This window comes from Equus quagga, chromosome 13 (genome assembly GCF_021613505.1).
Source record: "Equus quagga isolate Etosha38 chromosome 13, UCLA_HA_Equagga_1.0, whole genome shotgun sequence".
NCBI classification, from domain to species: domain Eukaryota; kingdom Metazoa; phylum Chordata; class Mammalia; order Perissodactyla; family Equidae; genus Equus; species Equus quagga.
In genome coordinates this window covers 81698416-81722283 of record NC_060279.1, presented here as the reverse complement: position 1 = coordinate 81722283, position 23868 = coordinate 81698416, and the positions used below count along the sequence as shown (strand labels likewise).

Below are 23868 nucleotides of genomic sequence, written 5' to 3'. Positions count from 1 at the left end.
TGTTTGTAACAGCTTTATTTTCAATAGTAAAAATCTAGCAATATTCTAAAACCCCATAAGCAGATGAATGGGTATATCAGGGGTATATCCAAAGATAAGGATATTACTCAGCAAAAGATGAGCTACTCATATATCATCATTGCTGGGTCTCTAATTATGAAACATAAAGGAAATCAGAAAAAACAATAAACAGTTTATGATTCCAATCATATAAATTCAAGGAAATGCAAAGGTATCTACTGTAGGAAAGTAAATGATACGGTAGCTGGAGAGGTGGGAAGGTCGAGCAGAGATCACGATAGGATGTGATGTAAATATACCGAGACACCTAAGGTCATTCTCAGGACTGTGATGATGGTTTCAGAGGTTCATACCTATGTCAAAACTTATCAAAATTGTACACTTTAGATACATGCAGTTTAGTACATGTGAACTATACCATTAGCCTTACAAACTGGCTCAAGACTGCGGCCGGCTTGGTGGTACAGGAGTTAAGTTTGCAGGCTGTCCTTTGGCAGCCAGGGGTTCCCTGGTGAGGACCTAGCACCATTCCTCATGCCACACTCGGCAGCATCCCACATAAAACAGAGGAAGATTGGGAACAGATGTTAGCTCAGGGTCAATCTTCCTTACAAAAAAAAAAAAAGGCTCAAGAGGAAAGAAAATCTGTATGTCCCACTCTTTTTGGAAAAGTTTACAACCCTACACTGTGGTGGTCTAGCAGTTAAGATTCAGAGCTCTCACTGCTGGGGTGGGTTGATAATCGGTCAGGGAACCCCACAAGGAAAAACTCTCTGCTGCTCTCAAATGCACTTGAAGTTCTCACACCAACCCTCTTGTCAGGATCATCACTGAGCCTCCTGAATCACAGCATCCAGGCCTCAAATGAGGACCAGAAAGCCCTGCAGTCTTTCCTGGGAGGCTGTGAGCAGCAATGGAAATTCTGTCAAAAGTGGCAAGTTATTTTCTGTCATCACACTGTCTCTCAGGCAAAGTATGAGACACCTAAAAAGTCTTTCACCCCTTCATGCTTGTAGAGCTAAAATCTGTTTATGAACTACCCCACACAGTAAATAAACACCTTAGATGAAGGAGGATTTAAACTGTAAGGCCTTCATTATTGTATCAGACAAAGCAAGGTGCAGCACGCAGTTCAAGTTCATGACTTTGAAGCTGGAAAAGTTCATCCCAAGTATCATGTGACACCACACGTCCTGAAAAAGTCAGTCATTCTCTGCAAGCTGCCAGCCCAACTCATGGTATTCTCTGGGCCAACAGTGACTCAGGTCCATGTGCAAGGTAGTCAAGGCAGAGGGAAAGCTGACCCCCGAGGGCTCAGGTGACTGCTAACTTGCTCTAATACATGGGAGAACAGAGGTCAGCTTCTCTGAACACACTGGGGTGGTGACTGACACACACTGTGTGGACCTGCCAGGTGGTAAAGACGAAATGGTTTAGCCACAGAAACTAGGAGTGACATAAATCTAGAAAGAGCCTTGGACAGTTTAGAAAGGACAACATACTTACACAACTTTCCCTCATGACTTAATCTTATAGAAAATCTCCCCACTGCATGTTCAGATGTATGAGTATCAATTCCAACAGATGGCTCCTCAGTTTCCTCTGGTGTCAGTCCACTAAATAGGAAACTGTACATTCCCCTGCCCATCTAAGGCCATTCTCTAGTGTGAACTCTCTGATGTTGAGAGAGGGTAGATAATCTCATAAAAAACTTCCCACGTTCACTGCAATCATAAACCTTTTCTCCTGTGTGAATTCTGATGGTAACGGAGATGGGGCCTAGAGATAAAAGACTTCCCACACTCACTGCACTCATAAGGTTTCTCTCCAGTGTGAACTCTCTGATGACAACGGAGTTTGGAGCTAGAGATAAAAGATTTTCCACATTCACGGCACTCATAAGGCCTTTCTCCTGTGTGAACTCTCTGATGATAACGGAGGGTGGAGTTAACGGTAAAAGATTTTCCACATTCACTGCACTCATAAGGCCTTTCTCCTGTGTGAACTCTCAGATGATATGTGAGGGTGCCACTACTGGTAAAAGATTTCCCACATTCAATGCACACATAAGGCTTTTCTCCTGTGTGAATTCTCTGATGATGATGAAGGTGGGAACTAGAGATAAAAGATTTCCCACATTCACCACATTCATAAGGCCTTTTTCCTGAGTGAACTCTCTGATGATAACTAAGGCCAGAGGTAGAGGTAAAAGATTTGCCACATTCTCTGCACTCATAAGACCTTTCTCTATTATGAATTTTCTGATGTATTGAGAGGTTAGATTTTTGGCTAAAAGATTTCCCACATTCATTACACTCATAAGGCCTTTCTCCAGTGTGAGCTCTCTGGTGTTTACTGAATTGTGATCTATCCTTAAAGGTTTTTCCACATTCGCTGCACTCATAAGGTCTTTCTCCAGTGTGAACTCTGTGATGATAACGGAGGCTTGAGCTAGAGGTAAAAGATTTCCCACATTCACTGCACTCATAAGGCCTTTCTCCTGTGTGAACTCTCTGATGATAACGAAGGGCAGAACTAGAAGTAAAAGATTTCCCACATTCACCACATGTGTAAGGCCTTTTTCCTGTATGAACTCTCTGATGATAATAGAGGGTAGAACTACAGGAAAAAGATTTCCCACATTCACTGCACACATAAGGATTTTCTTCTGTGTGAATTCTCCGGTGCTGAATGAGTGTGCACCTATTTTTAAAAGATTTCTCACACTCATGGCACTCATAACGCCTTTCTCCCATGTGAACTCTCTGGTGTTGACGAAGGTTAATGCTGGAAGTAAAAGTTTTCCCACATTCAGTACATTCATAAGGCCTTTCTCCTGAGTGAACTCTTAGGTGTGTAATGAGGAGATATCTTTGGGTAAAGGACTTCCCACATTCACTACACTCAAAAGGCCTTTCTCCAGTGTGAACTCTGTGATGATAACGGAGAGCAGTACGAGTGATAAAACATTTGCCACATTCACTGCACTTGTGAGGCCTTTCTCCAGAATGAACTCTCTCATGATAACGAAGGTCAGATCTGGAGATAAAAGACTTTCCACAATCACTGCACTCATAAGGCCTTTCTCCTGTGTGAGATCTCTGATGGTAACTGAGGGCAGAGCTAGAGGTAAAAGATTTCCCACAGTCACTACATTTATAAGGCCTCTCTCCAACTTCAACTCTCCTGTGCTGAATGAACACAGAGCTATGGCTAAAAGGTTTTGCACATTCACTGCACACAAAGCTGGTCTCTCCACTGTGCCCTCTCTGGGGATCAATGAGGACAGATTGGTGGCTTAAGGATTTCCCACATTTGCTGCACTTCCACAGCCTTTTCCCAGAATGAATTCTTCGATGTTGAACAAGGGCCGACCTTCGCCTAAAAGATTTGCCACATTCTCTACACACATGAAGCCCTCTTTCAGGGTGGACTCTCTGGTGCATAACAAATGAGGATTTGTACCTGAATGTTTTCCCACACTCACGGCACACAAAACACTGTTGTCCAGTGTGGACATCTTGGTCCTGAATAAGTGTGCCTTTGGGGCTGAGGGCTTTCTTGAATTCTCCCCAGGTGTAATGACTTCTGTTTGGTGAAGTGGCCTCACACTGGATGATTTTGTTTGGCTTCTCCCTGGTATGAGTGGTCTGTTGCTGTCGATGTCCCAAGCTGGCCAGGAAGTCCTTCCTAACCTCCCCTGACGGAAAGGGCTTCCCCGAAACATGGAATCTGCAGCTTTTCACAAATGAGGCCATTTCCACACTGCTTCTGAAGGGTTTCTCCCCCATGTGCTGTTCCTGGTGCCGTTGAAACTTTGCACTGAACTCAAACTGTTTCGCACAAGCCCCACACCTCAACAGTTTCAGGCTGTGTTGTGTTCCCTGCTGCTCAGCCAAGTGGAAAATCTCTCTCAAGACTGGACCACACATCTCACAGGGGTGGGTCTTCTGGGAAGATGGGGCTGCCTTGGGAGCCCTGGCAGCTGAAACTTCTACAGAAACGCTCCGTTCAAAGGGAGCCTCCAGACCCTCTGCTCCACAGCAGCAACCTGAAGGCAAAGAAATCCTGGTGAAGTACATGTTGACCACAGGGAGGGGCAACCCCAGCACAAACGAGCATCTGTCTCATCTCACAGTGAATCTATGGGATGCTTTTCAAGATAAGGGAGTTGGAATCCAGTTGAAGGGGAAGCTGGCTTTTGTGTATTACTGGGCCCCTAAGGTCACAGACTGGTGGAGACCTCGCCAGGAGAAGGATACAAAGACAGCGTGTGACACAAGGAGGAGAAGCAGCATCTACACTTTGTTCTCTGCCCACAGCTTCCTGCAGGACCTTTTCTGCTGCTGATGTGAGGCTCAGCAGAAGGTGCAGCCAAGCCCATGAAAATCTAATCACATCAGATTTGCTGCTGCTCAAGGTCAATTTAAGGATGTGTTCACAGTTCACAGCCCAACACAAGAGGGCCACTGGTGGAGAACACTGCAGAAGGAGTGGTGAGAAAAATGAGTCATACGTGGAGTCCAGAGAGGTGGAGATTATCCCTGGACTTGAAGTCACACAGGAAATGACATGTAGAACTGACAACTTACCAAAGTGTCAATATGGAGAAGGCAAGGTAGAAATGGAGGGTGGCCACAGGCAATGGAACCAAACTTGGATGAACAAGGGAGGCTCCTGCTACGATCTGAACACGGGCCTGAAGCACACTGTCCCCAGCTGCCACTCAGCAGACCCAGGTCCCCGAGCCCAGCCTGCCATGGCTGTAGTCATGTCTATCCTGCGACACACAAAGAACTCTTCCTCCTAAGCCTTAGCTGGGCAACTGCATGGGACACGGAGGCTACAAGTCCTAAGGGAATGACAGGAGAAGTGAATGGCCTGCACTATCCCAGAGCAACTCAGCCCACAACAGACCACAGAAAAGAGATCCAGGTGAGTGATCTCAGTGGGCTGGAGGAGGAAACCAGCCTTTGCCACCAACAAGAAACAATTAGACAGCTATCTATGATCAAAATTGGCCCTTGGAGGGCTCAACAGCCCAATGAAAACACCACAGCAACACAGTGGAACATAAAACAGAGAATAACCACACAGAAAAGATCACTGAGGACAGTGACTTAGTGAAGACACCTGGAAACGACCAGGAAATAAGAAGGGTAAGGCTGTGTGTATCAGCCAAAGGACAGATGCCATCATGGTCCCCAATGGCCTGCCCTGCAGAGGACCCTAGCAGCCTCTGCTGCAGAGAACCTCCACAGCCCCCCGACACCCGTGGCCAGCAGCAGTATGCACAGCAGAGGAGGCCAAGTGTTTATAGACATGGACCCCCCATCTCCCTGCTCTTCAGAGACACTGGCAGTTTTCACACTAAGGTAACTAACAGCTATCACCACGGGAAACTTGCCAGAGAGTAATTTGCTAAGCTGCGCCCCTGCGAGAGCAGAAGCTATTGCTTCATTCCATGAGCAGAAGCCATCCCTTCAACCCTGCACACACCCCAGACACCAGAGCCACAACTGCTCCAGGGTTGCCCATACTCCACAACCTTACTCCAAGACTATCACCCAAGCGCCTGTACCTCAGGCACCAGAACCATGGCTGCTGTGGGCTAGCCAGCTGCTCAGACCCCAGAGACACTGCCTGTGTTCAGTCCTAGTCAGAGGCTTCATCACTGCTCAGTGTATGACTGCATCTTACAACGTGAACTCAATGCCGCTGCAGGCTATTCAGCATCTGGGACCCTAGAACTACTACTACTCCACATCTGTTCACACCTTAGAACCCAGATCCATACCTGCACCAGAGACACCAATGCCGCCACCACCGCCATGAAGGCACCCAAGAACCAGACTTGGCATTAAGAGGGAATCACAGACAAAATATTTCCCGTGGGAGAAAGAGATCAGGAGGTCCCCAGTGGTATTCCCCACTGTTGTGAACACCTACACCCTTACCTGTTGAAGACCCCTGCAATCTCGCTGATGCTGACCTCAGGTGACATAGCTGCACAGACACTAAGCTGCTGGGCTTTCCTGTAGTAGGAACTGTCAGACCCCACAGAGATGGTACAGCTACACCCTCACATAGGTGAAGAGCTTCCTCACCAAAACCTTTCAGTCAAATCTAGAAGAAGTGACTGCTCCATGTGTTGTATATAGACACCAGCACAAGGCTGCAAGAAATACAAAAATACAGAAAACATGACACCCCTAAAAGAACACAATCAGCCATCAGTAACACCAAAAAAATGTATATCTATGAACCATCAAAGACTTCAAAGTAATTGTTTTAAGGAAGCTCTGCAAGCTACAAGAAAACAGAAATAAACAACTCAACAAAATATGGAAAACAACATGCAAACAAAACAAGATTTTCAACAGAAAGATAGAAAATACAAAAAAGAACCTAACAGAAATAACAGTGCTGAAGACTATAATGAATGAAAAAATGCAATAGAGAGCATCAATAGCCAACTTGATCAATCCAAAGAATGAAGATGAAACTGAAGGTAGGTCCTTTGAAATCATCCACTCAAAGAAAAAAGACAAAAGAACTACAGAGTGAAGAAAGCCTACCTGAATTATGGGACATCATGAAACAAAACAGTATTCCCATTATGGGAGCCCAAGAAGGAGAAGAGAGAGGGGAAGGGGTAGAAAGCTTATTGAAAGAAATAATGGGGGCCGGCCCGGTGGCACAGCGGCTAAGTTCACATATTCCGCTTCTCAGCGGCCCGGGTTCGCCGGTTCAGATCCCGGGTGCAGACATGGCACTGCTTGGCAGCCATGCTGTGGTAGGCATCCCACACATAAAAAAAAAAAGTAGAGGAAGTTGGGCACAGATGTTAGCTTAGGGCCAGGCTTCCTCAGCAAAAAAGAGGAGGACCGGCAGTAGTTAGCTCAGGGCTAGTCTTCCTCAAAAAAAAAAAAGAAATAATGGATGGAAACATCTCAAATCTGGGGGAGAAGTGGACATCCAGGCACATGATGCTCATAAGTCCCCAAACAAGTTCAATCCAAATAGGACTTCACCAAGACATATAATAAAATAAAGAAGTAATGAAAAAGAGAATGCTGAAAACTGCAAGAGAAAAGAAACTCATCTTATACAAGGGAACCATCATAAGGATAAGAGCAGTTTTCTTTGCTGAAACACTGCATAGCAGGGGAGAGTGGGATGATGTTCTAAATGCTGAAAGAAAAAAACTACAAACGAATACTTTACCAGCAAAGCTGCCCTTGAGAAATACAAGAGACGGGGCCGGCCCTGTGGCCGAGTGGTTAAAGTTCCACGCGCTCCACTACAGTGGCCCAGGGGTCACGGGCTTGGATCCCGGGTGCAGACCTACTCCACTCACTAGCCATGCCATGGCAGCGTCCCACATACAAAGTGGAGGAAGACTGGTACAGATGTTAGCTTAGGGCTAGTCTTCCTCAGCAAAAAATTAAAAACAAAATAAAAATTAAAAATAAAGAAATGAAGGAGAGAAAAAGACTCCCAGACCAACGGAAGCTGAGGGAATCATCACCACCTGACCCACCCTCCAAGAAATGCTAAAGTTCTTCAAGCTGAATTGAAAGTACAGTAATTAGTAACACAAAAACATAAAACACACTGGTAAAGGTAAGTATACAGTCAAATTCAGAATACTCTAATACTGTAATGGTGCATTAAACACTCAACTCTAGTATAAAGGAGAAAAGATAAAGAGTATGAAAAATAACTATACCTGTAATAATTTGTTAATGGTTACACAATATAAAAGATGTAAACTGTGACATTAAAAACATAAAATGTATATGGGGGGAGTAAAAGGCTAGAGTTTTTGTACGTGATCCAAGTTAAATTATCAGCTTAAAATACAAGGCTGTAACTATAAGATGTTTCATATAAGCCTCATGGTAATGACAAAGCAAAAAACTATAGTAGATACACAAAAGAGAAACAGAAAGGAATGAAAGCATATCATCACGGAAAATCAGAGGAGGACAGCAAGAGAGGAAGAAAGGAACCAAGGAACTACAAAACACCAGACAATACTTAACAAAATGGCAATAGTAGGTCCTAATAAAATTCTCCAATGAAAACACATACAGTGGCTGAACAGAAGAAAATACCAAGATCCAACTATGCTGCCTACAATAGAGTAACTTTAGCTTTCAGGACACACACAGGCTGCAAGTGAAGGGATTAAAAAAGATACTCCATGCACATGGAAACCTAGGGCACAAGGGTAGCAATACATATACGACATAAAAGGGACTTTTAGTCAAAAGCTGTCGGAAGAGACAGAGAAGGTCATTATATAATGACAAAGGAGTCGATCCATCAGGAGAACGTAACGACTGCATGTATATATGCACCATACATCAAACCATCTAAATTAAGTATTAAGCAAATACAAACAGATCTGAAGGCAGAAAAAACAGCAAGAGAACATTAAGAGGGAACTTCAATATCCCCCTTTCAATCATGGGTAGATACCCAGACAGAAAATTAATAAGGATATATTTGAACTGAACAACACTTTAGTCGAAATGGATGTAACAGACATATAAACAACATTCTATGCTACTTTAGCAGAATACATTCTTCCCAATGCATATGGAATATTCTCTAGGACAGATCGTCTTATGTCAAGTCTTAACAAATTTCAGAAGACTAAAATCATATCAAGTACCTCCTCCTAACACAATGGATCAAACTAGAAATCAGTAACAGAATGAAAGCTGAAAAATTCAAATACGTGGACATTAAACAACACACCCCTAACCAATCAAGAGGTCAAAGGAAAACAAAGAAATATCTTGAGCCAAAAGAAAATGAAAACAAAACATATGGAATGGGCAAAAGCAGTTCTAAGAGGAAAGTTTAAGAGTGATAAATGCCAGAATTAAGAAAAAAGAAAGATCACAAATAAACAACCCAACTTTACATTCTGAGGAACTAGAAAAACAACAAACTAAGACAAAAGTTAGTGGAACAAAGAATAGCAAAGATCAGAGCAGAAATAAATAAAGAAGAAGCTATAAAAATAATAAAAAGGGACCAGCCTGGTGGTGCAGCGGTTAAGTTCGCCTATGCCGCTTCAGCAGCCTGGGGTTTGCCAGTTCGGATCCCTGGTGCAGACCTACACACCACTAGTCAAGCTATGCTGTGGCAGGCATCCCACATATAAACTAGAGGAAGATGGGCACGGATGTTAGCTCAGGGCCAGTCTTCCTCAGCAAAAAGAGGAGGGTTGGTGGCAGATGTTAGCTCAGGGCTAATCTTCCTAAAAAACATAAATTAATAAGATCCACAATGCTAAGAGCTAGTTTTCTGAAAAGATAAACAAAATGGACAAACCTGTAGCCAGACTAACTTATAATAGAAAATTCAAATGAATTAACTCACAAATAAAAGAGGAGGAATTATAACCAATAGCACAGAAACACAAAGGATCATATGACTACTATGAACTGCTATACGCCAACAAATTAGATAACCTAGAACACACAGATAAATTCCTAGAAACATACTACCTACCAAAACTGATTCATGAAGAAACAGAAAATCTGAATAGATGAATAGCACGTAAAGAACTGAATTGGTAATCAAAAATCTCCCAAGAAAAGGCCACAGACAGATTCACTGATGAATTCTATCAACATTTTAACAAGGATTAACATCAGTTTTTCCCAGAGTCTTCCAAAAATTAGATGAAGGAACACTTCCAAACTCATTTCAGGAGGCCAACTCAACCTGATACCAAAGCCAGACAAGGACACTACAAGCAAATTACAGGCCAACATCCCTGATGAACAGATGTTAAAAAACTCAACAAAATCCTAGGCAACCCAATTCAACAGCACATGAAAAGAATCATACACTGTGACCAAGTGGCATTTATCCTTGGGATGCAAGTAGTTCATCATAAGGAAGTCAATAAATGTGGTAGACCACATGAACAGAAAGAAGCAAAACACAATTTGATCATCTCAATAGATGCAGAAAAGCATTCGAGAAAATTCAGACTCCTTTCATGATAAAACCTCTCAAAAGATTAGGCACAGAAGGAATGTACCTCAATATCACAAAGGTCATATATGATAAGCCCACAGGGACCAGATAAAAGCTCTTCCTCTAAGATTAGGAACAAGTAAAGGATACCTACCCCCATCACTGCTGTTTGAAACAGTACTACAAGTCCTAGCCAGCACAATAAGGCAAGGAAAACAAATGAAAGTTCTCCAAACAAACAAAAAAAGAAGTAAAACTGAATTTGCAGATGACACGATCTTATATAAAGAAAACAATAAAACCTCCACTAAAAAACTGTCAGAACAAATAAATGAACTCAGTAAATTTGCAGAATACAAAAATCAAGACACAAAAATCAGCTGCATCTACACACTCATCATAAAATATCTCAATAAACATTAAGAAATCAGGGGTTAGCCCCATGGCCTTAACAGTTAAATTTGGCATGCTCCACCTTGGCAGCCGGGTTTGGTTCCTGGGCGCAAATGTACACCATTCATCAGGGGCCATGCCGTGAGGGGGACCCACATACAAAACACAGGAAGATTGGCACAGATGTTAGCTCAGGGAGAATCTTCCTCAGGGAAAAAAAAAAAAAAGAAAAGAAAGAAATTAAGACATCAATCCCATTTATAACAGCATGAAAAACAACAAAAGACTGATAAATAAATTTAACCAAGCAGGGAAAAGATCTGTACACTGAAAACTATAAGACTCCAATGAAAGAGACTGAAGACACAAATACATGCAAACACATTCCATGTTCCTGGATTGGAAGAATTATGATTGATAAAATATCTCTATTACCTAAAGCAACCTACAGATTCAATGCAACCTCTACCAAAATTCCAACAGTATTTTTACCAGAAATAGAGAAAGAATGCTAAAATTTGAATCACAAATGACCTCAAATCTTGATCAAAAAGATAAAAGTTAGAGGCATCACACTTCATGATTCAAAATATATTATAAAACAACGGTAATCAAAACAGGACAGTACTGAAAAAAAAAGACACACAGACCTATGAAACAGAACATGGAACTTAGAAATAAACCCACACTTACACAATCAACTACTTGCCAAGTGTGCCAAGAACACACAATGAGGAAAGGATAGTCTCTTGAATAAATAGGAAAACAGGATAAGCACACACAAAAAAATGAAACCAGAACCCTATCTTAAACCACTCACAAAAATTAACTTCAATTAGGTTAAAGGTTTAAATGTAAGACATGAATATATACAACTCTTTGAACAAAACAGAAAAAGCTCCTTGACATTGATTTTGGTAACGATTTTTTGGATATGACACCAAAAGCACAGGCAACAAAGGCAAAAATAAACAAGTCGGGCTATATGAAACTAAAAGGCTTCTGCATAGCAAAGGAAGCAATCAAAATGAAAAGGGAGAAAATATTTGCAAATGTTGCATCTCATAAAGGATCAATATCTAAAATATATAAAGTACTCACACAACTCAATAGCAACAGAATGATCCAGTTAAAAATGGGCAAAGGACATGAACAGATGTTCTATGAAAGAAGATCTACAAACGGCCAACAGGTATATGAAAAAATGCTCCTCTTCACTAACCATCAGGAGAATACAAATCAAAAGCACAGAGAGATATCACCTCACACCTGATAAAATGGCTACCATCAGAAAGAGCAGAGATAACAAGTCTGGGGGAGGGTGCAGATGTAAGGGAACTCTGGTTCACTGCGGTTGGCGTGTAAAAAATAAATAAATAAAAATCACAGAAACAGTAGAATGCCAGGAGCTGGGGCATGGGGGAAACACGGTAACATTCGTCAAAAGGTACAAACGTGCAGTTATGAGTAAGTTTTGAGAATGTAACATACAGCATGGTGACTGTAGTTCATACTCTACTGTACACCTGAAATGTACCGAGAATAGATGTAAAGCATTCATAACAACAACAAAATAATAATAAGGTAACTTTACGAGGTGATGGATGTTTAGTTAACTTCATTGTGGCAACTATTTCACAATGCATATATATATATATATCAAATCATCACGTTATACATTTTACTATACAGTTGACGTCCATATCCATGGGTTCCACATCCGTGGATTCAATGAACCATGGATCAAAAATATTTGAAAAAAGAAAATTCCAGAAAAGTTTCAAAAAGCAAACCTTAAATTTGCCAGGCACTGAGAACGATAGTAAATACACGTGAATGAAGACAAGTGTAGTCAACTATTTACATGGCATTTACATTGTATTAGGTATTATGATTAATCTAGAAATGATTTAAAGTATACAGGAGAATGTAGGTGGGTTATATGCAAAGAGCAAATAAGGGACTTGAGAGTTTTTGGATTTTGGTATCCATGGGGCGGATGGAACCAACACTCCATGAACACCAAGGGACGAATGTATATAATTTTCTATCTAGACACGACTGAAAACAAGGGAAAGGAAACTGATCTAAACACTACAAACCATGCAGGAAGGCAATGAAAAACATCCCATGGTTCAGGTAAGTAGTGACCATGACAATGCCTACATGCCTGGCACAAGTGGCCATAAGGAAACGTCAGGGAAAAGAAGGAACAAAGCCTGGGATACAGAAGTGATATGGATCTGGAAACAATGACCCAGAGAGGGCAAGCTCGGTGGAATCCGTGAAGCTCACTGCAATACCCCCAGCCTGGATGCCTTTCCTAAGAGGGCTCCGTACAGCAGGTACTGGGGCTGCAGGGGAGAGAACAGGGCGGTGCACATACCCAGCCCTAGCAACACGGCACCACCCAGAAAGCTGGGGGAGCAAGTGGTGTCCACGGTCCATGAGAAAAACGACTGAGAAGGGCTGTGGGGAGGGAATACAGCTTAGTCCAGCTCACTGGCGAGGCTGTGAGAGTCTTACCCAGAGAGGATAAAAGCGCAAAGTTCTCCAGCATCACATCCAGGTACAGGCGTCTCTGAGCCTCATCCAGGAGCCTCCATTCCCCCCGGGAGAAGTACACAGCAACATCGTGAAATGTCACACTGTCCTGTAATGACGGGGACAGATGAAACCATCAACACTCTCTTTGAGATCCCACAATCCATCTCACCACACACTCATCCTCCCCCACGGCTCCCCACCTCAGAGGAATTCCAGGCCAGGTGCCACTGAGGCCCACCCTATCCTCAGGGTCCCTTTATTCACTGTGTTCAGCCGTCAGAAACATCAGGCAGGGGGACACAGAGACCTCATCCAAGCTCTGGTCCTGTACTGTAGGGTCTCATCCACCCTGTCAGTCAATTCCCCTGGAGACTCTAGACTTGGACTCCAAGAAACAGCCAAACATGGGCTCGTGCTTCACCCTTCAGTCTCCAATACCAGGGCCCGAGGGCCATCGGCTCACGCTTCCTGTCAATGTGTACGTCATGCTGTAGACTGTACCTCTCACGTCTTCAGTGCCCACAGTTGCACTCCCAGCTCTGCATTTAAGGAAATCCCAAAGTGCTGCTCTGAAGGCCTCCTCTACACCTTTGATCCTTCTCAACATCAGCCCCTCAGGAGCACCAGCTCTGCGCCCTCGGACCAGGACTCCGCTCCCTGAGCCTCCCCGGCCTCCTCACCCCTTCCCGTCTGTTCTCTCCGAGCAGCTCCTGGAGAACTTTTGAAACCCCAACACGCACCGCGTCCCTCTCTGTTCACAGCCCTCCGGGCTCCGGGCCCTCGGACTGAAGGAGCAGCCCCTCCCCTGCCGGTCCAGGCTGGAACCCCCCTCACACTGTTCCCTAGAATACAACGCGGACCCGGGTCCCCTCTGCCCGGCCCCGCGGCCCGGGACCCCGCCCGCAGCCACAGGCCCCACGAGCGCCTCCCCGGCCCGGCCCCGGGGCCTGGGCTGCAGGCCCGGGAGCAGCGCCCGCCCGAGGGCTGGAGCTCGGGCTGCGCTGCGGGCGGGGCGGGCCGGAGCCGAGCGCTCACCTGAGCCGGCTCCCTCCGCGCGGCCGCCGCCATCGGCCTCGGGGGCGGCGCGGGGCCGGGAGCGGCAGGAGACGAGGCGCCGGGCTGCGTCGCCGAGTCTCAAAGCCGCCTGGGCCACGGGGCGACGCCTCTTCGTCTGTCCCCTCAGCCTTGACAGGCGGTCCGGAGCCTCCAACCTGCGGGAACACCGCAGCACACTGAACGACGCCCACCATGCGGTTATTGCAAGTCCCGCCTGACGGCACCGCCTCCCGCGGAAACGCGGCTTCTCTGCCTTGATTGGCTGACGGGCGATGACCCCACTCGCACAGCCTTCTGGGTAATTCATTTCCCACTGACCTGCCGGGAGCCACCGGGAGTTTGTAGGGAGCATTCAGGAGTAAGAGGGAAGCCACGCCGCAAGGGGCACTGGGAAACGGCAGCTCTCTTCCAGAGGCTGCGGAGGGGCTCCTTGGTCAAGGGGCCGTCCTCAGATGTTGGAGAACTGTCTGCAACTGATCGTCCAACGGTTTGGAGACATTATTTCAGACTAATGCTCACCATGTTCCCAGCGTCTACAAATATCTTCCAGATGCCGTCACAGCCATCAATGTACATACTACTGCATGGAGTGATGCAGACACACAACAGAGTCACTGGAAACTACATCCGATAAACATTATCGTATTGTCAGTCTGAGTATGCTTGCTCAGGACAGAAGAAATACTCCAAACAAGGCAGGCACAGGAAGGATGCTGGCCCCCTTGATGCAGGAGCACACAGATGGATCTCTGATAGTGCTTCCCACAGAACGCTGGTCTCCTGCCTGTAGTTAAATATTGTCTCCAATTCATGGAGCAACACTTTTACCTACTTAATACGCCTTACTCCACATTCTGACAAATATTCGATTCCTTTCGGAATCTGACATCCACTTCAAAAAGAGAATAACCAAATAAACGCTGTTTTGGTATAGGACAGTGCCTGCGTGTTTTTGCAATCTTCCATCATTATTCATCTCTTCACAGTAGGCCTTGTTTCATCTACCCCATGCACATCAGTATATTATTTCACTTATAATCATAGACATCATGTATTTTTAATGCATAATCTCTTCACAATGTATTACTCAAATCTAAGTTTTTTCATAACTCCAATAACTTTATCACACATCTTAATATTTAAAATTACGATAAATGTGCAATCAGTTCTGAATTGTCTCAGTTGTAGTATTTGTTGTTTAGGGCAGACTGATTGCAATCTGCATAGAAAATATGTCTTTAGGCAATTATTAAGTGTGTCATGTTTCTCTGTATGCATCGACCCCGCATGGCTGGACCAGAGCCAAGTAGGCGTGAGGCACTGCAGTCTGCAGACAGTTAAGGGCCCCCCTGCTTCTGCCAGTCAGAGGTAGTTTGTTGTTGTGACCTCCCTAGAGATCTGGGTGGCTATGGAGCCCCGTGGCCTGTGGTCCCTCTGCCCTTCTGCCCCAATCCACTCTTCACTGTACCAGGGGAGGAGTGGTTTGCTTCAGGTAGGAGTCAGGCTCTGAGATCTAACTGCTGAGGCTTATCACCTGGGTTTGTCCCCAGCAGCCTTGTGACCCTGGAAGAGTTGTATGGTCTCTGTACCTCGAGATATAAGTCAACCTAAGTTAAACATAGCTGTTTTCACAAATGTACAATATCTCAGTGGCTAGCACAGGATGAGGTTTTTTCCTCCTTAGGTATGTCCGCATGCGTCAGCAAGAAGCTCTGCACCTCACGGTGATTCAGGGCCCAAGGCACCTTCTATTGTCAACAAGTGGCTTTAATGCTTCTCTGGCATCAGCTGAACAAGAGGAAACCAGAGCGAAGTGGAAGAGTCACATCACTTCCACACAGGTGACTTCCAATCACCTTCTGTTGACAAGGACTAGTCATTTGGACACCCTTGTGTGCAGGGGGCTGGGAAATGAGGTTGAGCTGTGTCGTCAAGAGAAGGGCAAACATATTGCATTCACATGTATTCACTGTATTAACCTTCCCCACTGGGGCCCTCTGCAAAGGCGAGGGGCACTGTCAGAAAGGTTGCACCTGCTTTCCCTACGCCCACCAACTGCACTACCTAGTCCCAGTCCTTGTGAAACTTGGAAGAATTAAGAAACTACTTTCTAATTTTTATTCTATACTAACCTTTGGGATGAATCACCTTTATAAATAAATATCCTCCCGTGTCGATATTCATTGATTTTCGATCTTGTACTCCAACCTGAAATATAGCAACGAAGCAAATCACTGCCTTTTCCCCTGTATTGCTTTCCTTTTTTTTTGAGGAAGATTAGCCCTGAGTGAACATCCGTGTCCATCTTCCTCTACTTTCTACACTCTATACTTTTTGCCAAGCAGTGCCATGTCCGCATCCGGGATCGGAACTGGCAAACCCCGGGTCGCCCAAGTGGAACGTGCGCCCCTAACCACTGATGCACAGGGCTGGGCCCCTCCCCTGTATTTCTTGAAAAGAAACTGCTATGTTGGAAGTTAGAAAATGGCACAAATTACAGCCCCCCTCCACTCAGATATCTCAATGATTTCTAAACACAGCAGAGAAGCACAGAGAATACAGCCTATACAGAGAGGCAGAAATAGAGAGTGAGAATTGGGAATATGTTAAAAATAAGCAATTAGTGTGTGAAAAATGGTAGAATCAGAAACTGACAAAGGCATTCTGGATTCAAAGCCATCCTTTATAAAGCCTATATTCCTGTGAAAGCTGACACTTTGTCTCACTGCCTTGGTTGTCCAACCTAAAATTAACAGGAATTTACTAGCATTTTAATTTGCTTAAAAGGGACAATTTATGGTACTGCACTAATGAAAAACAATAGGAATGCTAACAAAAGACTCTTAATATAAATAAATGCTCCTTGGGCTCACAAAGATTTAGACCTCCAGCGTTTATGGAGGGTCTGTGAAATCACATGGTCATTTCTTGGATATTGGAAAATGCTGTTCCCGGAAACCAGCTTCTGTGCTCTCCACTTCCTCCAACACTTATGTTCCTATCTGGTCTGTGAATTTCAGCTGTAGACAAAAAGTGATTTTTCCATCTAATTGACAGCTTTTCTTAGTCAAAAACCAGTAACAGATTTTCCTTAAGTGGACTTAAGAAGGTAATTTGGCATTTAAAATACCTCTTTGAATTGTTATGATGGTAAACATCTACACCTTAGAGTAGACGCCATGACAGATCCAGACAGATAGTAAGTGGAGATGGGAAAATGAATGGTCCTTTTGAAACGGATGCTGAAGATCCCTCAACTTCCTTTTCATCTGGGATCTTGGAATACAGTGGCCCTACAACATCCTAAAATGTCTTCACATTTCCTGCAAGGATCGTTTCTACAGATTTTTCTTGCCTAATTCACCTCAACTGGAAACATACCTTTTGAAAGTTTTTACCGCCAGCCTCCAGGGCTCTTTCCCTTCCTCCAGTAAGAGGACCCCATGTGCCTTAGTCCTACAAAGCTATAGCACTCAGGGAAGAGAGGCCGCCACAGAAAGATTAGAGAAAAAATTGAAGGATGCTACTGAAATGGGACGATAAGCTCCAGAAATAGCACAGTGAAGCTGCTCATTTCCTTGGGAACATGGAACAGAAATTCAGACATTCACTTAGGAGGCTCCCTGGAAACTGAGAGTGGCAGAAGATTAGAAGTAACAGGTGCTCAAAGTCTTGCACAACCACATGCATGTATAAATCTCTGTGAGCCGAATCTAGCCATTGACCCTCTTTATAAGAGAAGTCTATGGCCATGTCACAAAATGTCACCTGAGATGACTGAGGCCTGTTCTGTCTCTGGACAAATGGTAATATTGTCCTGGTTGTCAGAGGCAAAAGGTTTCAACACTTACTATCTGTCCGTATCTGTCATGGCATCAGCCCTAAGATGTAGGTGTTTACCATCATAACAATTCAACTACCAGGAACAATCATGGTGCTTCTATGCAATAATGATGAAATAGGAACAGAAGACCTTTCCTTCAGGAGATAATTGGACCAAAGAGTTCACATTCAACATTCCGGGCGTTGTGTCGCATATACTCAAGTGCTGAGTTGTGTCTGTAATAGCACCAGTGATAGGAACATAACTAAACCCGAGGCTACAACACCTGTCTCCGAAAGGAAATGGTCAAGATGATACACTAAGGTTCAGCTCATGAAAAAATGATGCTCTGGATTCTGAAAAAAATAGACATCTTTATATTTAAGACAGACAAACATGCTAAGTAATTTATAAATAAAAAAGAAAAATATACTTATGATGTATATTTAAATGATTGTTGACAGTCATTTGATGATTAAAATAATGAGACTCCTGGGTGAGAACAGTGATAGTATCATGTCACAGGTATTCCTTGACTAGGACTTTACATAAGGGCAAAGAATGAAAAAAATCACTAGGAAAATATTCTTAGATATACTCAGATATCCTTTCCTCAGTATGCATCCACAGTGTTATCTAAAGTACCAAACTTTTAGAAAAATTGTAAATGATGAAGAATAGCTTACTGGTTAGTCAAATTACTAGATGTGCATAAAAACAAGACATTTGAACCAGCATTTTCAGGTTTGGCAGCTCATCTTCCCTCTCAGAGTGGTTGGTTGGCTCAATATGCGATGACCTCATTTGCAAGTGTTGCCATAGGTCAAGAGCCACACTGGTATTTGACTGTAAAGAGGGGATTTTAAATTTCTCAGGTATTCAAAGCTGTCAGGTAGCCTCATTATAGAAACTGAAAAATATGCCACCCTTGCCTATTTTCCACAAGGGTTCAAAATGAAAGACTTTTACAAATCTCACCTGATAAATCATGGAGTATAAAGCACTGTGTTTTATTCCAGCAATATACGGACTTTTCTTTCATATTTTAAACATTGAAAGCGTATTAATGAGTGTCACCATATTAATAGTTTCAAGAACAAAAATCACACAATCTTTTTTTTGTGGAGGAAGATTCACCCTGAGCTAACATTCGCTGTCAATCTTCCTCTTTTTGTATGTGAGCTGCCACAGCATAGCATGGCCACTGACAGACGAGTAGTGTAAGTCAGCACCAGGAACTGAACCCGGGCTGAAGAGGAGTGTGCCGAACTTAACCACTAGGCCACCAGGGAAGACCCTCACATATCCTGTGAATAGATATTCTTTGCTTTTTCTTTAGATCAGCAAATGTAAGCCTCAGGCCTAGTGACATTTTGGACAAAATAATTTTGTGTGTTTGGGTGTCCTGTACAGTTTAGAATGTTTGCCCCATCCCTGCCCTTACCCTCAAGAGGACAGGAGCCAACTCCCGCTATGCCCGAGATTACAACACCAAAACTGTCTCTAGACATGGTCCAATGTCCCCTAGGGCAGGTGTGCAAAATTGCTGCCAGGGAGAACCACTTTTTAGAAAATTATTGCAGTCGCTGGAAAGACTCTTTAGGCCTCTCCGACTATGCTCCAGGTGTTCTCTCAGTTCGGGATGACCTCCACACTTCCACCTCTGGCTCCCTGGTCCTGTAGGGCAACCAGAACCTGGCTCCAGCATTCCTTCCCAGGGCAGCTTCAACACAGTCAGTCCTTTTCACTGTCTGGACAGCCTGCAGATTTACTCACCTCTGTCCCCAAAGCACACAGAACACATATCTGTGTGAACATGGTTCTTATCTTTTAATGCTTTTCTTCTTTTCCATTAGCCCCACACTATTCACTATGGCAGCTCCCAGGCACATGGAACTATATAAGTGTAAATTCATTAAAATTAAACAAAAGGAAAGATTCAGTTCCTCATTCTAGTCCCTATTCAAGCGCTCAGTAGCCACAGGTGGCTGGTGGAACATCGTGCTGTACATCCCACATAGAGAACATTTCCACCAGTGTAGACGGTTCCACTGAACAGCTGCATTGAATCATGAAGTCCCGCCTCCTCACGTGAACCTAGCAGTAAGGACGAGGCTTCCTAATTAACTTCCCAAATGTTTAGAAGATGAATCAATGAACAATTGTGCCAACTAGCTTTCTTTCACTTATAGTTTTTGGGAAAAATCTGTTTCTTCATTTTCTTTGTCTAATTTTCCAGAGAAATCAGACTGCTCAACATGCATACATGCCATGGGCTCTTCTTGTGGGTAACCTGCAGCATAATTCAGGGGAAGAGGGATTATATGTCTGCTTCACCATTCACTCATCATTTATTCACTCAATAATTATTTATTAAGCATGCTACATACCAATCTCCTAGTATTCAAAATATAAGGGTCAGTAAAAAGAAAAAAACCCTGTCCAATAGGAGGAGATGAACAATGCCCACATGCATAGGCTAAACACACTGGGGACCAGCTACACAGCAGTAAGTGCTGTGGAAAGCCAGGAGGCAGCAATGGAGGACTGCAAGTGATGGGGAAAGGAAGATTAATGCAAATCTAAACGGGTTTTCTAGAAGGCTTTACTCTGAAGTGACAGTTGTGGAGGCAAATAATCCACAGTCAATCTATTAATCAAAACTGGGGAGTTTATTATGAGCCAAGCCTAAAGACCCTATAGCCCGGGAGGGTACCTTCATGAAGTAAGGAAGCACTCCAAAGTGGGATGTACGGAGGGGTTATATACTGACTTGGAACAAAAAGCATACATCACATACGACAGGAATATCGCTTTACAATAGTCATGAGATTGCTTTGCTGACACAGTGGGTCAGTGGTCACAAGGTGAACTTAGCAGGTTGGTGGTCAGCGGTTGATAATGACTCCTCAGTTCCTGGGAAGAGATGCCTACCCTTGAAGAACTGCCAATACGGGGGGAAGCCACATCCCTATCTTTAAGAGCATCATTCTTGGCTTTGGCACATTGTAAACCTTAAAGCAGATGCACAATGCATGTTCAACAGATCACGTCAGGCCTTTTTGGAAATACAAGGTGAGGCCGAATTAGTTTTAAACCAAATGGCTTCCTCATCTACTCCAATAAATCCTATTGCTAGTCACTTACTCATCACCACTGAAGGAAGCCAAGAAGGAAGTGAGTACACGCTTGTGCATACCAGGGGAACACAGTTCTAGGACCAAATTCCAGTGCTTGGGGAGAGGGTTCCCTATCCCAAAACTCTGACAAGGGTTGGGTGTCCTAGGATTCAACTCAATTCTGACACGATCTACCTGGAAGTAGCGTCAGATCCCACAGGTTAAGGGCTCAGTCCCATGAGACTGCCTCCTCTTCAGATGCCAAGCACAAGGAGTGGGTCCCCCAGTCACCCACAACTTTTGTCCAACTTGGCTCCAAATTGGAGGTTCCCATGACCTCCTCCCCCTTAAATCTGATTATTCGCTACAGTGGCTCACAGAACTCAGGCAAACACTTATGTTTACCACTTGATTAAAGTAGGTGGTTAAGGATACAGATGAAGAGAGGCATCAGGCAGAGTCTGCGTGAGGGGCAACCAGCTTCCATGCCCTGCGAGTGTGCCACTTGCCCTGAATATGCATGTTCGCCAACACGTGTCCTTTTGGGTTTTTCAGGCAGCTTCATTGCACAGCACAACTGGTCATATCATTTACCATTGGTGACTAAACTCACTCTTCAAGCCCTCTCCCCTCCTGGAATTGAGGGGGTGGTGGGACTGAAAGTTCAAACCCTCTCATCACAGTTGGCTCCACTGCCAACCAGCCCCTATCCTTAGGTGCTTTCCAAAAGTCACCTCATGAACACAACAAAAGACACCTTTAAGGCTCTCACCAAGAGAAATGCCAAGGGTTTTAGGAGTTCTGTGCCAGAAATGGGACAAAGAGCAAACATACTTACTGCAAATAAAAGTACCACAGAGGTACTCACAGGATTTTTGCCTTAAGTCCCACTATATGCTCCACAGATCTGTGTCACAGAGAATTTCTTTCTACCAACACTCCCACTTCTATTCCACACTGTGTGGGCTCCGGCAATCTTACTGGGTCCCATCTAGCACGTCCAACTAACATTCCTGAAGGGCGGATTTGCCTGCCTTCTGTTTACAATACTAGGAAGGGGATGCATCCCCCAGTCAGATACAATTTCCGTCCTCTTAATACAATCAGATGCAAACATTTCACATGAAGCCTGTTCACACATACCAATTCTCCCACAAACTTTAACCTTAATTCCATCAACCCGTACATTCCTAACTGTAGCCTCAATTAGGAGGTCATCCACAGGGTTTTGTTTCACAGCACTAGGTAGGGGAAGTCTTTCCCAGGCAGACAATATCCATTCCCAGCAAACACTCAGGTAAAGGTGAGGCAACTTCTTTATATCCTGGAAAACTCTTCTCCACCTCCCCTGCCCCCGACCATTCACCCAGTTTGGGTCCCAAGCGAGGAGTGGAGCTGAGGCACCCTGGCCTTTTGTCAATCTTTAACTTAACAAAAGTTAAAATCTGTCTAATCACTGCCCCAAGGGATTGCTGGTCAGGTTTCTCACAGTAATCTCTTCTTCAGTTTCTCCAAACTGAGATAGAGCGGACTTACTTGGGGCTATTTAATGTTGGGGCCAGCAGGGGTCCCCTGGGCCCACCCAACCTTTGGTGGAACTGTATTAAAACCCTTGTTTCAACCCCATCAATGTCTGCTGTATCCACCTAAAAACCATCTAAAGATTTCCGCCTGCTTGGCACAAGGACTTTCCATTTCTATTGCTTCTTTGTTTTGATCCCATCAACATTTCCTCTGTTCACTTCATTTCTTAATACCCTTTTAACAATTTCCACCTTCATTGGAAGAGTCCCTTTGGCTTTTCCCCATCCTCTTGTTAACTAACCTAATGTTTTTATTAGCATTTGTACGACCCTTGATGGGGAGCTGACACAACATTTCATTTGGTTTCCCAAATTGATTTTTGGTTTTGCAAAAACAAGGTTATATGGGGTGCCCATGTGAAAGGGGCCCCCTTAACCACAGCATTTACCACGACCTGGGCAACAGGCACATTCGGCAAGTGGATATCCCAGTCATCCTGAAGCCAGTCCCCCATGGCTTGCGGACGAAGCCTATCAGCTGCTTCATCTGGAAGCTCCACTCAGCATCCAGGCATTCACAGGCAGAGACAGACAGTCTTCCTTTTCAGGGTAAACAGACCTTTTATGGTGGCCTTTATCCAGTCCACCAGGCTGCCTGTTCCCTCGAGAATAACGACCTGTGTGTCCGGATCACATATAGCCATCTGTGATTGCTCCACAGTGAGCTGTGGATCCTCCATCAACCCACGTAAGATCTTCCACTCGGCAACTTCAAAACCAGAGACATGGCCGCCAAATGAGTCACTCTCAAGGCATCTCAGTAAGGCTTCCTCAGGAAGCGATGGTACCAAGCCACAAAATGAAACAACTCCTCCACACTACACCCCTGGTTTCAACAGTTTCTTGGTTTTGCCTCCATGTTTACTACCTTCTTAGTGACCAGAGGTCTTAGAGATACTTTCTCTTGTCCAGGCAGTTTTTCCTTTGGGGAGCAGGTTTGAGGCCAGTGGCCAAAGCTGAGAGTCACTGAAATGTGAGTTTGCTCCACCATCAAGGTGCGACCCAGTGCTCTCTTCTTTTAGTGTAACTGTTACAGAAACAGTACCCAAGGGATTGAACATTTTGCCTTTTTCTTATGAGTCTGCACTTCCTTGTGCATCCAGTGAACCAGCTCCCAGGAGCTGGATCGTCTCTGAATTCCACTGGTAACATTTATTTTTAGTAACTGATTGCAGACCAGCCACTACTCCAAACCATGGGTGATCCCTGGCCCCCCAGGAACTGACGGTTCCGTATCTCCTGCGCTTTCATCCTTTCTCTTCCCACCCAAGTTTCCACGAGCCAGGGTTGTTCTAGCCAATCCCACTTCACTGACACTAAT

General features: G+C 44.3%; 1 protein-coding gene across 3 annotated transcripts in view; it reads right to left on the bottom strand.

Annotated features, from left to right (window-relative positions):
- The window catches only part of LOC124249662 (zinc finger protein 814-like), a 47129-nt gene continuing 23261 nt past the window's right edge, over positions 1 to 23868 (bottom strand). Inside the window, exons 2-5 of one of the 3 annotated variants that reach the window (XM_046680854.1) lie at positions 16155 to 16230; positions 14002 to 14177; positions 12946 to 13072; positions 1 to 4072 (exon numbers count right to left, since the gene is read on the bottom strand). In XM_046680854.1, coding sequence (XP_046536810.1) covers positions 1752 to 4072; positions 12946 to 13072; positions 14002 to 14034 — 2481 coding nt within the window. In that variant the 5' untranslated portion in view covers positions 14035 to 14177; positions 16155 to 16230 and the 3' untranslated portion in view covers positions 1 to 1751. The remainder of the gene's footprint in view (positions 4073 to 12945; positions 13073 to 14001; positions 14178 to 16154; positions 16231 to 23868) is intronic. The other 2 variants (XM_046680855.1, XM_046680857.1) reach the window with 2 other exon arrangements.